Source organism: Papio anubis, chromosome 1 (genome assembly GCF_008728515.1).
Source record: "Papio anubis isolate 15944 chromosome 1, Panubis1.0, whole genome shotgun sequence".
Lineage (NCBI taxonomy): Eukaryota > Metazoa > Chordata > Mammalia > Primates > Cercopithecidae > Papio > Papio anubis.
Genome location: NC_044976.1, coordinates 176,095,944 through 176,110,453, shown reverse-complemented (window position 1 = coordinate 176,110,453; position 14,510 = coordinate 176,095,944). Strand labels below are relative to the sequence as shown.

Sequence of the window (14,510 nt, the reverse complement as noted above, 5' to 3'; positions counted from 1 at the left end):
CTGTATTACTTTGGGAAGAGTTTTACTCCTGAGAACACTTATAATCAATATGATTACAATATAATCCGTGTTTGCAGATTATATTGCAAATGTAAAATTTGGGGCAGAACAGTCATTTTTATTATAAAGAATACATTGATTTCCATAGCAGGCAAAACATAATTAAGCTATATAGAGCACTCCTAAAGGATGTATAAGCACATCCAATCTTGGCTTCTGACATGTGTGAGTCAAAGTGTTTCTTTTTTAAACATTTATTTTATTTTTTAAGAGATAGCTTGCTATGTTGCCCAGGCTGGATGGGAATTCCTGGTTTCAAGGGATCCTCCCACCTCCGCCGCCCAAGTAACTGGGACAACAGGCATGTGCTACCATGCCTGGCTTAAAATGTTCTCTTTTTACTTGACATTCTCCAATTTTCCTGGCTGCTTTGAGACTTTTTGTTCTTTCATAAAAGTTAAATAATTCATTTTAGAGTACATGATATTATAAAAGTCCAATAAATAAAACGATATTTGTGAAATTCTCTGTGGGCTTTTAGTTGTGTCAGCTCACCACGCTCTTTCCTTTGATTATTAACCACTATGAAGCCTCACATACATAAAGCTCCAGTGTTTCACAAAGTGGCTTTTTTATTTCAGGAAAATAAGGTGGTTCTAATACTTACAGAAAAGGTTGTGGACCATCTTGATTTTATTAATATGTGGTTAAACTGCTTTATTCAAATTTATAGGCTGAAAAATGTTTATAGTCTTAGGGACCCTATTTCAGTACATGATTTTTTTAGAGCTGCGTTCAATTTTAGGTGGAGCCTGAAGTTCTGGGGAGATTCCAATCAGGCGAATTCGTCTGGAGTCCCTTTCAAGGATTCTAGTGGTCTCTACAGTCTACTCCTGGGTAATGTTTCAGGATTCCTAGGGAAGTAGGCATCTATAGGTCCTCTTAGGGCAAATTTATACCTAAGTCAAATGGCTCAGAGAGGGTCTCTCCCTCAATAACGGGACAAGGTTTATCATTCCTTCTATTCCTAATATGTGCCTCTAGATATTTCTTAGCTGTCCTCATGTTTGGCCTGTGGACAGAAAACTTCTCCTAGTGTGTTGGTACACACGTGACAATTAGTAAAAGACATTAATCTCTCCTTAGAATTATACTACCATGGAGTTGTATTGTGTACTTGGCCACTCAACAAATGCTTGTAGAATGGATAAATTATATTGTGGTTCACACTCGGGTGCACAGTGTCAAGTGCAGTTGAGAAACGTTTTTCTTTAAACTTCTGAATATACAATAGGAATTTAAATTTTTTTTGAGCATCCCAGAATATCCATTACAAATTATACAAAATTGGCTGCAAGCAAAGATTATTTCTATCCAATATACCAAAATTACTAACATGTCTGTCTATTTCCCACTTTCCAATTACATAAATTTTCATTTAGGGTCATTGTTGCATGATAACCCTCCAAATAACTGTTATGCAAAGGAAATATGTTAAGTACCACTAAAGTGTAAAGCAGAGTAGAATACATCTGAAGAGTGAGGAAGCACATTTGACTGGAAACAAAGCTTTAAGGAGGGGAAGGCATATTATCTCAACCATTGTGAGATAATAGTTTAATTTGAAAAATATTTAGTCAGTGATGACTTTAAGCCAGAAATGTGCTATGAACTGAAGATTCAAGGACTCAGCAAAGCACAGTTTCTTGCCATCAATGAGCTTATACAATAATGGAAGAATTTAGGCATGCATGTTTTGTTGAGAAGTGTTTGATGGTAGAGATAGAACAGTAGAAAGACTACTTGAATGAAAATTGTTATGGCATTAAGGCGTGAAGCCAGGGGAATATTAAAAGAAGAGAAAGTAATTTCAGCTTAAAGGGAGCAATTTGTGGAGAAGGGGCAACAGGAGATAGAAAGTTAGAAAGATTATTTGATCCAACACAAGTAGTGAAATATTTTAAGGAGGAACGTGATGTATATAGCTTTTTACTGCAGGCAAAATAAAGTGGAAGGAAAAGCAGAAAATCAGATAGGAGTCTGTACATGTATAAAATTCGTGTTAAGAAAAGTGACTAGTAGGAGGTGAAGAGAAAGGGAAGGGACAGATTTAAGTCGAATGAATGACCACTGATTAGATGAAAGTAGAAGGAGGAGTGAAAAATGACTCAGGTTTTGAAACTAAATATGCAGATAGTACTGTAAACAAAATAGGGATGACAAAGCAGAAAATATGAGTTCTGTTTTAGATGCACTAAATTGGAGATGCCTATAGAACACCCAGGAATAGAGGTCTAACAAGAAATTGAAAATGTAAAATTAGAACTTGAGAGATAAGTATGGTCAAAAGATACAAATATACAAGTTGTTGAGAGCGGTGTAATTTGTTAAACTAAATGCCTCGAAAATGCATATAAGTGATAGAAGGTAGGAGATAAGTTCTGCAAAAAGAGAAAGGACTGCTAACTCAATAAAATTTTGGGGAATCTATTGCTGGTATATTTTCCAAAGTGAAGATCTGGCTCCTACATCTGCTAGCCCATGCAATTAAGAAAGTGACCTAATATTTAACGAGTCTCTCAGTTTTAGAGTCATTTTTTTAACAGCTGATGCTCTGTTTCAACCTATTTAACAAATAATACTCAAAGACTGTAAGTTTTGATTGGGATCCAGTACAAGAAAAGATTCTCTACTTCGGCCGGGCGCGGTGGCTCAAGCCTGTAATCCCAGCACTTTGGGAGGCCGAGACGGGTGGATCACGAGGTCAGGAGATCGAGACCATCCTGGCTAACACGGTGAAACCCCGTCTCTACTAAAAAATACAAAAAACTAGCCGGGCGAGGTGGCGGGCGCCTGTAGTCCCAGCTACTCGGGAGGCTGAGGCAGGAGAATGGCGGGAACCCGGGAGGCGGAGCTTGCAGTGAGCTGAGATCCGGCCACAGCACTCCAGCCTGGGCGACAGAGCGAGACTCCGTCTCAAAAAAAAAAAAAAAAAAAAAAAAAAAAGATTCTCTACTTCATCCAGGCTAGCTACATTGTAAACTATTCTAATACTTGGTTCTTATGACCCTGATTAGATCTATGGTATTCATGGTATCTGTATCAGAATATGAGACTGTTGGAGCCTGGCGAAAGACCCAATAGGAAAATCAAATAGGATTTCCAGAGTTTAATGATAAAGCCTTACTCCTTTCATGGAATAACTATTTTCTTTCTGAGAAAGAGCTCTTACTTGTTGGACTCTGCTGCCATAAAGCCCACATGATCCCAAGCTGCCCTGCTTTTTATGTGATTGCTTATTCTAGGCCTTGAACTCCTTCAGGACAGGATATTTTAGCTTATTTGTTGGATGACCAAATCTTAGCCAGGTGTTCAGCAATTATTAATCGCTCAAATTATATTGATCAAAAGTCCATTCCCTTGGCCCTATAGTTATTGCTATCAGTCTGTCTGTCTGTTTGTCTATCTATCTACCATTTATGATGGAGAAGTAAAATTGGAAGGAGCACTAATATTTCAACAGCAGAGAAATGGTTGACTAAAGTATGGAATATAGACATAATAGAATGTTATTCCATTATTCAAACCTGTGGTTTTAAACAATGCTGATGACATGGAACCAAACAGGATGTAATTCTAAAATATAATGCATAAAACTGTAAATACAGCAAGCTCACAATTTCATGTACAAATCCACATCATTATGAAGGAAATAAACATGACAAGAATTCCTCTGAGGATGGGAACAGTTTTTGCTTAGGAATACGTATTGAGCCTATTCAAGTAGAAAATAAAACACACAGATCATGGGTTAATAGGAAAATGAAACAGAGTCAGAGTGAAAAGAATGACAAACAGAATGCATTTTATGTCAGATAGTCAGGGAAAGCTTCTCTGACAGGTACGAAGTGAGCAGAAGTTTGAAGGAGTATAGAGACATGCCATGCTGGAAAGATTTAGTAAACAGTGTGATGGAGTAGAGAGATCACCTTGATTAGTTCCCAGGTAAGTAGTTGGCCTTAGCCATGGGTGCACAGCCATGAGTGCAAGCAAGTGGTTCACGATTAAGGCAGGCACCTGGCTGCTTCTGCAGGTAGGTTAACAGGTATTGTGGTGGGAGCTTATAAACATTCTCTTCTAATTGCTCCTGTCTTCTCAATACAATAAGCAAGGTCATCAAATAAGAATGAGAAAAAGTAAGAGAAGAGGGGGTATATGAGATCATCATGTAAGAGAGGGGAGAGTAAATAGACATTTAATTTTGAACTTATATAGCTATTAGTTTGTGTGTTTTGGGTGAATTTCTAACTTATCCCTAAGTAAGCATTTTTCTAGTTCATATCACTTTACATCTCTTCCATCCCTTCTTGAACAAAGTGCCAAACTGCCAGAAAATAAAAGTGAAAACTTGCTCAGTTCTAAAACTCCCAAAGTACCTTGTTATAACCAAAATATTCAATTGTTTTTGCTGATGAGGTAATTGAATTTTTCTCTCCACTCAACAGGGTGGTGGTGATTGTCCAGAAATGAGTATCGGAGCTATAAAAATTGCCTTGGAAATTTCTCTTCCTGGTTCTTTCATCTATGTTTTCACTGATGCTCGGTCCAAAGATTACCGGCTCACCCATGAGGTTCTGCAACTTATCCAACAGAAACAGTCACAAGTGAGTAAGAATCAATCCCAACATACTGCATTATGTCTAAATGCAGTAGGTAAGAGATTGCCTATCTTCTTTGACTATTCCATATGTGGTCAATAACAAAAATTATGACTATCCACATGTATGTTCTCCAATATGTATATGTCATCTAATTTAAACATATTAAACATATATGTGATATTTATACATAGCATATGAATGCCTTGTTTTTCAGTATGGAGAAGACATGATTGGGGATTAATTAAGGTACTTGTTACCATTTTTTCCTTATAACTGACAAAACATAGGCCTAACCAAAAAAGGCTTATATTCCAATGTTATCTCTGACGTGGAATCATGCCTGAGTCAGAGTTATTCTTTGTATCAGCTATTGCTGCATGACAAACTTTTCAAACACTCAATGGTCTAAAACAATAAGCATTTATTTCTCACATGTTCACAGAGCTCAGTTGATCTAGGCCAGGCTTGCTCACTGGTGTGTCTGGGGAATAGTATGGGTTTTGCTTATCTAAGCTTGACTGTCAGGAGACCTGGATTTGCCTCATAGTTGTCTTACCCTCTTTTTGAGACCAGTAAGTTAGTTTAGGCATGTCCTTCTCATGGCCATGGCAGAAACACTTGAGAGCAAATGGAAATACATAAGCCCTTTTGGGTCTCAGCCCAGACCTTGTAGAATGTCATTTTTGCCTCATGGTATAGGCCAAAGGAAGTTACATGGACAAGCTTAGATTCAAAGATGACAAAATAAGCTCTACCTCTTTTATAAGAAGAAATTCAGAATCTTTTGACTGAGTGATACAGGGAGGGGTGAGGAATTGAGGCCATTCTGTGATCTAGCATAGTCATGGTCTCATTTCTACTTCTACAGCTTTTAGCCTACACTTCTGAAATAGAAATCACTATGTTCCTATCTGAGTTCACTATTAAACAGAGTATAAAATCAATAATTATATATACACACATATACACACACACACTCACATATTCTACTTGCCTAGTAATGTGTTAACACAATAGGTACTCGATACATTTTTTTAATTTCTGGAAACCCTTTACACTGTTTGAATTTTTTTTTTTTTTAAATCATAGGTGGTATTCGTACTGACTGGAGATTGTGATGACAGGACCCATATTGGATATAAAGTCTATGAAGAAATTGCCTCTACAAGTTCCGGTCAAGTGTTCCATCTGGACAAAAAACAAGTTAATGAGGTCAGTTTAATAAAAGAAATCTACTTTATTACCAGCTGCCTTATCAAAATCGGTTAGGCCAGCCTAATTATGACAGATTTGATTTCAAAAACAATTTTAACCAAAAGGTATTACTCCTAGGCTACAGTTCAATAAAGGCATTGAATAATGTGAAGTAATGTAGATATATTTAATGTTAATTTTTAGATTGTATTACTTATAGCAACAAACTGTTAAATTTAATTTAACTGTTTAATTTTATGGGAATCAAAAATTTTTGTTGTTCAGTAAGGTCAATTTATGTTTGTGATGAATAACTTTCATATGACTATTAAAATGAGGCTTAACTGGTTACTGAAGTAGAATGTGAAAAAGTTAATTACTGAGCAAAATTCTAATGTAAGAAAATTTAGTATTTTCTTTTTTTTTTTTTGAGACGGAGTCTCGCTCTGTCACCCAGGCTGGAGCGCAGTGGCACAATCTCAGCTCACTGCAAGCTCTGCCTCCCCGGTTCATGACATTCTCCTGCCTCAGCCTCCCGAGTAGCTGGGACTACAGGTGCCAACCACCATGCCTGGCTAATGTTTTTGTATTTTTAGTAGAGACGGGGTTTCACCATGTTAGCCAGGATGATCTCGATCTCCTGACCTCGTGATCTGCCTGCCTCGGCCTCCCAAAGTGCTGGGATTACAGGCATGAGCCACCGTGCCCGGCCCATAATTTCTTCTTTGTCCATTTTGCTGTCTTTCCTTGGCCTCACTCAAGATAATGACATTATTTTAAACCGGTTTATATATTTGGCTCTCATTTAAGTTTCTAGGAACATACCAATACAAAGATAAGGGTATTTTAAAATTTATTTTATTTTTTGTTTAGTCCTATTTTTTTTTTTTAAGTGCTGGAGTACATGTGCAAGATATACAGCTTTGTTACATAGGTAAACGTGTGCCATGGCGTAATTCACATTTGATTCCTGTGGTTACCGTATCTCTACAAGTTCTATTAATTTCATGACAGACTCCTTTGTGTCTTAAATGAAATGGTTCACTAGTTCTCTTATAGCTTAAGAGTTCTTATTATATCAAGGTAGAACTAATAGGACATTACAAATTTCTAGAGGAAGCAATCTAGTGAAAAATTTTTTAATCAACATATTGAAATACATAGGTCTGTAAAATTAATCTAAAAAATGTATTCTTGGAAGAAACAACTTTAGAGAGGGTTATGGCTTGATTTTAGATTGTGTCCACTCTAGTGACTCAGAAATTCCTGGGCAGGGTCTGATGACTACACAGTGAGCCCTCAACAGTTAATTTGCATCAATGTTTGCATGAGAATTTGGGAACCTGGGAAGAAAGGGTTTGGGGAACAGTGCAGGGCTCTCTCAGACACTGGGTTCCTTGTCCTATCCCATATACTGTACTTGAACCTAAAGAAGGAAAAGCTGCTGATAGAAATTGTCTTCAACATGGAATTCTGTAAGACTCTAGGGTATAGTGAGCAGCATTAAGTGGGACTTAAGTGAGGAAGAGTATCATTTTCTCTTACATTAGCTTGTACATCACTTACTTAGAGTTTTGTGAGGTTCTGGGTGGGAGGTGGTGTTGGTGTGCAGTGGAGAGAGAGAGTGTCGGGGTCCGTATGCTGAGTACGCCATGCCTAGTGGACATGGCCATTCTTAGCAGAAGTACTATAAAAGAGGCAAGAAGACACATGGCTGGCATCTAAGCTTTTGAAAGAATAGTTGCTCAATGGGACCTGTTTGTGTGTTTGTGAATAGTCAGACACCACTTAGAGATTCCCAAAACAGGCTGAGCACAGTGGTTCACACATAATCCCAGCACTTTGGGAGGCCGAGGCAGGTGGATCATGAGGTCAGGAGTTTGAGACCAGCCTGGCCAACATGGTGAAACCCTGTCTCTACTAAAAATACAAAAATTAGCTGGGCATGGTGGCACGCACCTGTAGTCCCAGCTACTCGGGAAGCTGAGGCAGGAGAATCGCTTGAATCTGGGAGGTGGAGGTTGCAGTGAGGCAAGACCACACCACTGCACTCCAGTCTGGGCAACAGAGTGAGACTCCATCTTAAAAAAAAAAAAAAAAATTCCTCAAACAAATGGGGTTAAATTTAAGGAGAACCATAGGACTTTATTGGTAGTGGGTTTCAGAGCCAGATAACAACAACGACAAAAAAAAAAAAAAAAAAAAAAAAAAGTGTGTCCTGGGAATGTGACTCCATTTATGTCCACATAACCAAGGAAAATTGAGTTACATAAAATTGAAATAATATAGTGCGTTAAATGGAGAAACTAAGCCCTATAGAGAAACTATAAGCCCTAGAACCTTTATTAAATGGCATGTGATATTGTTTGGCTGTGTCTCCCCCCGCCTGCCCCCAATCAGTTCTCATCTTGAATTGTAATTCCCATAATCCCCACATGTCATTGGAGGGACCTCATTGGAGTTGATTAGATTATGGGGATGGTTCCCCCATGCTTTTCTCATGATAGCGAGTGGAGTTCTCATAAGATCTGATGGTTGTATAAGGGGCCTTTCCCTGCTTCACTCAGCACTTCTCTCTCCTGCCACTAAGAAGGATGTGTTTTCTTCCCCCTCCGTCATGATTGTAAATTTTCTAAGGCCTCCCCAGCCATGCAGAACTGTGAGTCAATTAAACCTCTTTCCTTTATAAATTACCCAGTCTTGGGCAGTTCTTTATAGCTACGTGACAAAGGACTAATACAGCATGATATTATACATAATTTTTATAGTTCTAATAATTTTTAATAATTCTGACAATTACCAGATACTTTGTAAGAATAATAATTTATAAAAATTTGGTGTAAATTCAGAAAATTTTATAAATATGAATATATTACAGAAACTTAACCCACTGGCTTGTTGTTAGTGTTTCTCTCCTGGATCCTCAACTGATATTGTAATCTTTAAATTTAGCTTTAGCAGAATAGCACTAGAAAGAAGCATTGCTAAAGTTGTCCATTTTTATAAACTAGAGTTTGATGCTGACAATGGGGCTGAGCCTTTATTTATCTATCCATCATAGCAATTCTTACCACCTCGCTAATTGGTGCAGGAAAGGATGTTTCATTTACTTTGGGCTAATGAGACCAAAGGAATTGTAGCTAGGAGTATCTTGGATTAAGTCAACAATCAAACCCATCCTACTGCTAAACCATCAGAGTTCAGGACATTATCTTTTTGTTCAAGCCAATTTAAGTTGAGTATTCAGTTACCTTAAAGTAAATGCATCCTAAATGATAAAACTTGTCTATTTCTTTGTGACATGGGATCTGTGAGTCCCAGTTTTCCTGTTTGTAAAATGGAGACAATAGAATTATCCTTTTCAGAAATTTGCTCTAAGGTTAAGTGAGATAATGCACTTAAATGTTCTACACAAGGTCTGGCACAGAGCAGTGCCCAATAAATATTAACTAGTGTTATTATAACACTGGTAGTGTTGGTATTATGCTTTTAAAGTGAGGAAAATTGTGCCATCATGTTTGCTAGAAATTAGATGCCTGATTGTTACTGGGAAATAAATCTGAGTAGGAGAATCCAGGAAGAGGTTGGACGGTTTTCAATGTGTGTGAAAAAAAAAAAATATTGTGAAGCTCCTATTGGAACTGTATAAGTCAATATATTCCTTAAAGAAAGCTACCACCATGGAAGATTTGGTTAATAGGAAGCATTGTGACAGTGTTAAAATTGGATTTGCAAAATTTTGGCATGTAATTTAGTCATTTCTTTTTTCTCACTGTTCCAAATTATTCTATTATGTAAACATTACGAACTCTAGGGAAAATAGATGCTATACTGGAATCTTCACATTTAATAGACACAAGAACTGCAGGGAAGCCACACATGCACTGAGTCCTTTCATTTTACTCAAGACTTTTCATCTACTGTTTCTAAAGGAAAGTGTAGTGTTATATTTTACTCTCTTAACCTATTTAATCAGTTTCTTAACCTGGGGGATATATTTTACATCAACTCTCTCTTGAGCTAAAGTAAAGTTTTTACTGCGTTCTGTTTTTTCTTTTTTTTAAACGAACAATGATTAAGTAGAAAATCTAGGACTCTTTCATCTTTATTTAACATAAAAGGGAAACCAAAGTGAAGAAATTATTTGGCCAAGCATCAGTGGTCTATAAATCACTGTATGGTATTACATTTTGGAAACGCAATTTACAATACATCTCAAGGATGTCCTTAATTCACCTTTGAATACAGACAAGGAACTAAACGATTGCAGTGTTACTCCTTTATTTATATGCTGGGTCCGTTGTCAGTTGATTTAATTAATGCTTCCTTTTGGTGTAAGAAAAAGTCCAAGCTGGAAATCTCAAAGTTTCTTACAGATGCTATATCCCTGTGTCAAAGAAGCTAACACAAAAGACCCGCTGTTATTTAGATAATTCGCTTGTCCTGAGCTTCCCTATCCTTTTTCCCACCTCCCCCAACTCATGTCCTGTAACATTCCCTTCCCTCGAAAAAATCTTACCAGCCTGTTTTATTGGTCTGATTCCAATAGATGCTAACATTACAATAAAAACATTTCTTTTTTTATTTTTTAAAGTTTTGTGGGTGCATAGTAGGTGTATATATTTATGGGTCCATGAGATGTTTTGATACAGGCATGCAATATGAAATAAGCACATTATGGAGAATGGGGTATCCATCTTCTCAAGCAGATATCTTTGAGTTACAAACAACCCAATTACACTCTTTAAGTTGTTTTCAAATGTACAATTAAGCAATAAATAGCATTTCAATAAATAATTAGTTCTGTAATTATCTATTACAGAGCCAGGGTATCAGTAACTGAAGCTCTATAACAATGGAACCAGGGGAATATGTACCCAACCCCTTCCTATTTCCTGGTGCCTTTCATTTTCCCAAATCCAACTGGAAGCTAGGGAACCAAGGAGCCCTGTTGAGGCGTTCCATAAAAGTCAGCATCCCAGGCTGTGGTCACGTCTGTAATCCCAGCACTTTGGGAGGCCGAGGCAGGCGGATTACGAGGTCAAGAGATTGAGACCATCCTGACCAACATGGCAAAATCCCATCTCTACTAAAATACAAAAATTAGCCAGGCATGGTGGCATGCACATGTAGTCCCAGCTACTGGGGAGGCTGAGGCAGGAGAATCGCTTGAGCCCCCAGGAGGCAGAAGTTGCAGTGAGCCGAGATCGCGCCACTGCACTCCAGTGTGGGTGACAGAGCGAGACTCTGTCTCAAAAAAAAAAAAGATCGGCACCCCAAGGTGCAAAGTCAGATGGAAATGATTATTAGAAAATGAAGCTGGAGGGGCAAGCAGAAAACATTCAGCACAAGCAGTATTGTGTGGTAGTTAAGACTAATGCTCTGAGACCATGGCACATATCCCAGTCATATGACCTTAGATATTTTCTGTGTGTCAGTTTCCTTATCTGTAAATGGAGAGAATGATAGTTCCTACTTCATAGTGTTGTTGGGTTTAGAACATATCGATAAATATTAACTGCTATTATTTTTATTTAGTGACACATGCTAGTCAAAATGTTCTAGTGATCTTTTTTGGTTTTCTAATAGGAAGAGGAGAGTTGAGCTTACTAGGTATTTCAAAGGAAATAAACTGAACCCAGGAAAATAAAGTGACAATTTGCAACACATTCATGAAAAATTCAAATCCTGGCAATGAAAAGCCTCATAGATTAGAGAGTACTGGACTTATTTCTCTTGTTAGTTTTTTCCCTGAGTTCAATACTTATATTAGAAAAAACGGTAAACTTTGCTGGAGTATGAATTTGGCATAGCCTCTTCCTGCTATTTTGGCTAATGGCCATTTAGGACTAGACTTTAGACCATTTAGGACTAGACTTTAGCTTTCTGCATATGGCTCAATAATGAGACTCTGAAACTTGGGGTTTTGGACAATTAGTGCTCTAAAATGAGGTATCTGCCATTTTGTTTTTTCCCCATTCCCGAGTTTCACTCCAGAAATTATTCTAAAAACAAAACCTTACTGCTGACCTTGAAAATAAGTAGAAACGGGTGTTTCCTCTGAAATTTGAAAATGTATCAGGGACAACTATAATGTTCTAGAGAGGTACAGGAAATGTGTGGAAACAATGTGTAAATGTTTCCACTTATCCCTTCTTTGAATTCACCTGTGGAAAATAGAATGGAGATGTTCAGAGCCGATTCTTTAAAATAAATGTATGTCTCCACATCCACAAACACAACAGAAAAGGAATGCATCCCTGAACTTCAGTTTCAGTGGAATGCTTTCTTTCTCTTTTTTTGTGCTAAGATTGACATGTTATCTGTATGAGTATGTGCTAGGAATGCTAATGTTCCAGTCACATAGTTACCTTTTCACTCCCAGGCACCTGGGAGTGCTTATAGGTCACGAATATACTTAAATGAAGCCATGTGTACTTCATGTTTCCATTTGTTTAGATAAAATAAAACATGAAGTCCTAAATTGCTTAAAAATTATCTTTGCCTGTATGTTTCTGAGCATGTGAACAGTTTTTGTAATGACATTTAAAGAGTACAAATATTTCTCACAAATGTTGGGGGAAGGATGGATGGAGATGACTGCTCTCAACAGAATATCATTTGGAAAAAATATACCAGAAGTCAAGCAGAGCTCTCCTGCAGTCTGAAACAGCAGGGGATGGGACCAGATATGGGATGGGGAGTGGGGAATACATGATTTAAAAGGATAAACCCTGCAAAATGAGAGTGCCTATCTTTCATTTCATGATTTTGTATATGGGCTCTGGGAACTGTTTTGAAGCACTAGTTATAAACTGCAGCAATACATTCTGCAATGTGCAGTGGGATCATCTCTATACAACAGAACTCATTGCCTGTGAAATGTAAGTTTCAGTATGAAAGTATTATCCCATAAGACAACCATGGTATCTGATCCATAATATAAAAATCAGAAAACAGAATGGACATCACTCATTAAAGCTTCTTCCTAAAATACCAAAAAAAGCACAGAAGACCTATCTTTAAGGAGAAAGAAGCTTATATAAATGCTTCAAGGAATATTTCTTAGAAAAGAAGGAAATGTTACTTAAGGATAAACACTAGCCAATAAGTTAGATGCTTTTCAACAGGACCAAATCAGATAGAAAAAGAAATAAACCTATTTGTTTAGCTGACTCTATTTTGATTAGAAGCTAAATAAAATATCAAGTTTGACTATGAGATGTTAGAGATAACTGAATCAGTCAATTACCTGCATAGCTAATTCTGGGTTTGTAAAAATCTTAACTACCAAAAAGTTACTGTGTCAACCTCAAAGTCTTTGAAAAATCTCATGAAAAATCCATACTGTCTCGAAAGAGAATACCTGTTCTCCCCATTTGGTCTTTATTTTTACTGGAGTTGTGGTGGCAACTAAAGATTTGAATTGAGAAAAATAGTCCCAAATGCTTGATATTTAAAACTGAAACAACTTGTTAGCCTTTGAAATTGCTGACTGTGATCTCTTGAAGAGTTTACCCATTGGGAACTGCAAAGGAACACAAGGGAACATAAAAAAATTGCATCAATGATGAGACAAATAAAATTCTATTGAGCAGTTTTCAACAGCCTCAACAACTTGGATATTTCCTTTCGTATTTTATATATTTAATTTTAAGATATTCCTTTTCAAGTTTTTTTTTTGTTAAAAAGCACCTATGATTGAATAATAAGCAACTAATTCTCAGAAAGTAGAAAAATGCGAACGGTTTGTTATTACATCTTTTCTGCTGAACAAGAATTGCCTGCTGCCCTTACATTTATGTAATTGAGGGGAAAACACAATAGTATTATTTCTTTAATAATGATAATTGAATAATTTGGGCCAAATTGCCTCTTGTTAATCTCTAGACATAGAAGATCTTATATAATTATATAACTTATGTAACTTACTTTTCATAATTACCTACCCAGGAACTCCATTACATAATTACTATTCATCTGAAAGAAAAAATTGTAACTTTTGTACTAAACACAGCAGGTACATACTGTTTTAAAGTAGGAAACTCTTGGCTATTATCTCTAGCAGAAATAATTGTATCAATTAAAGATAATTTAAACCTTTGGAAAAAACATGAATTTTTTTTAAAGCAATTTAAAGCATTTAGTATACAAAGTATGAAGAAAACTGAAGGTCTTATTTTAAATATTTCTGTATATTATGAACCAATGGATGGCTTTGAAAACAGTGAGCTTATCTAATGAAGCAGTAAGCAGTTCCATGAAAATATTGAGTTGCAAATGCCATTTAAATACCAAGCATATATCATGATTTGTCATTGCTTGCATTTGGTTCAACCTAAAAATATTCATCAAGGACCATCTGGTTTTGGCTTCTGATTCTGCAATAGCAAAGGGGAGATGAAAGAGTTAAGAGTCAAAGTAAGTGAAGTTTTATTTGAGAAATTTCCTTATGACCCAGGATAAATAAATGGAAACAGAGTCCATGCTTCGTATATTTTCCAGGTTTCCTTATGCATTCCAAGAGTGAATTGACTGTAATAGGGTTATAAAAGCAAAATCTTTTGAGAGATGGTATGAGCTACTTTTGAGAGCTCCATTGTAATATTTTGGTCATGATTTGGCTTTGTGACAAAAATTACAAATGGTTTTCTG

General features: G+C 36.7%; 1 protein-coding gene across 6 annotated transcripts in view; it reads left to right on the top strand.

Moving 5' to 3' along the window:
- Positions 1-14,510, top strand: part of HMCN1 (hemicentin 1) — a 499,395-nt gene that overhangs the window by 172,005 nt on the left and 312,880 nt on the right. For all 6 annotated transcript variants that reach the window (XR_004179456.1, XM_031657606.1, XM_031657603.1 and 3 more), the window contains 2 exons: positions 4,506-4,664; positions 5,751-5,873. Coding sequence is in view for 5 of the 6 variants with exons in the window: in XM_031657606.1 (XP_031513466.1) it covers positions 4,506-4,664; positions 5,751-5,873 (282 nt within the window). In the remaining variant the exon portion in view is untranslated. The remainder of the gene's footprint in view (positions 1-4,505; positions 4,665-5,750; positions 5,874-14,510) is intronic.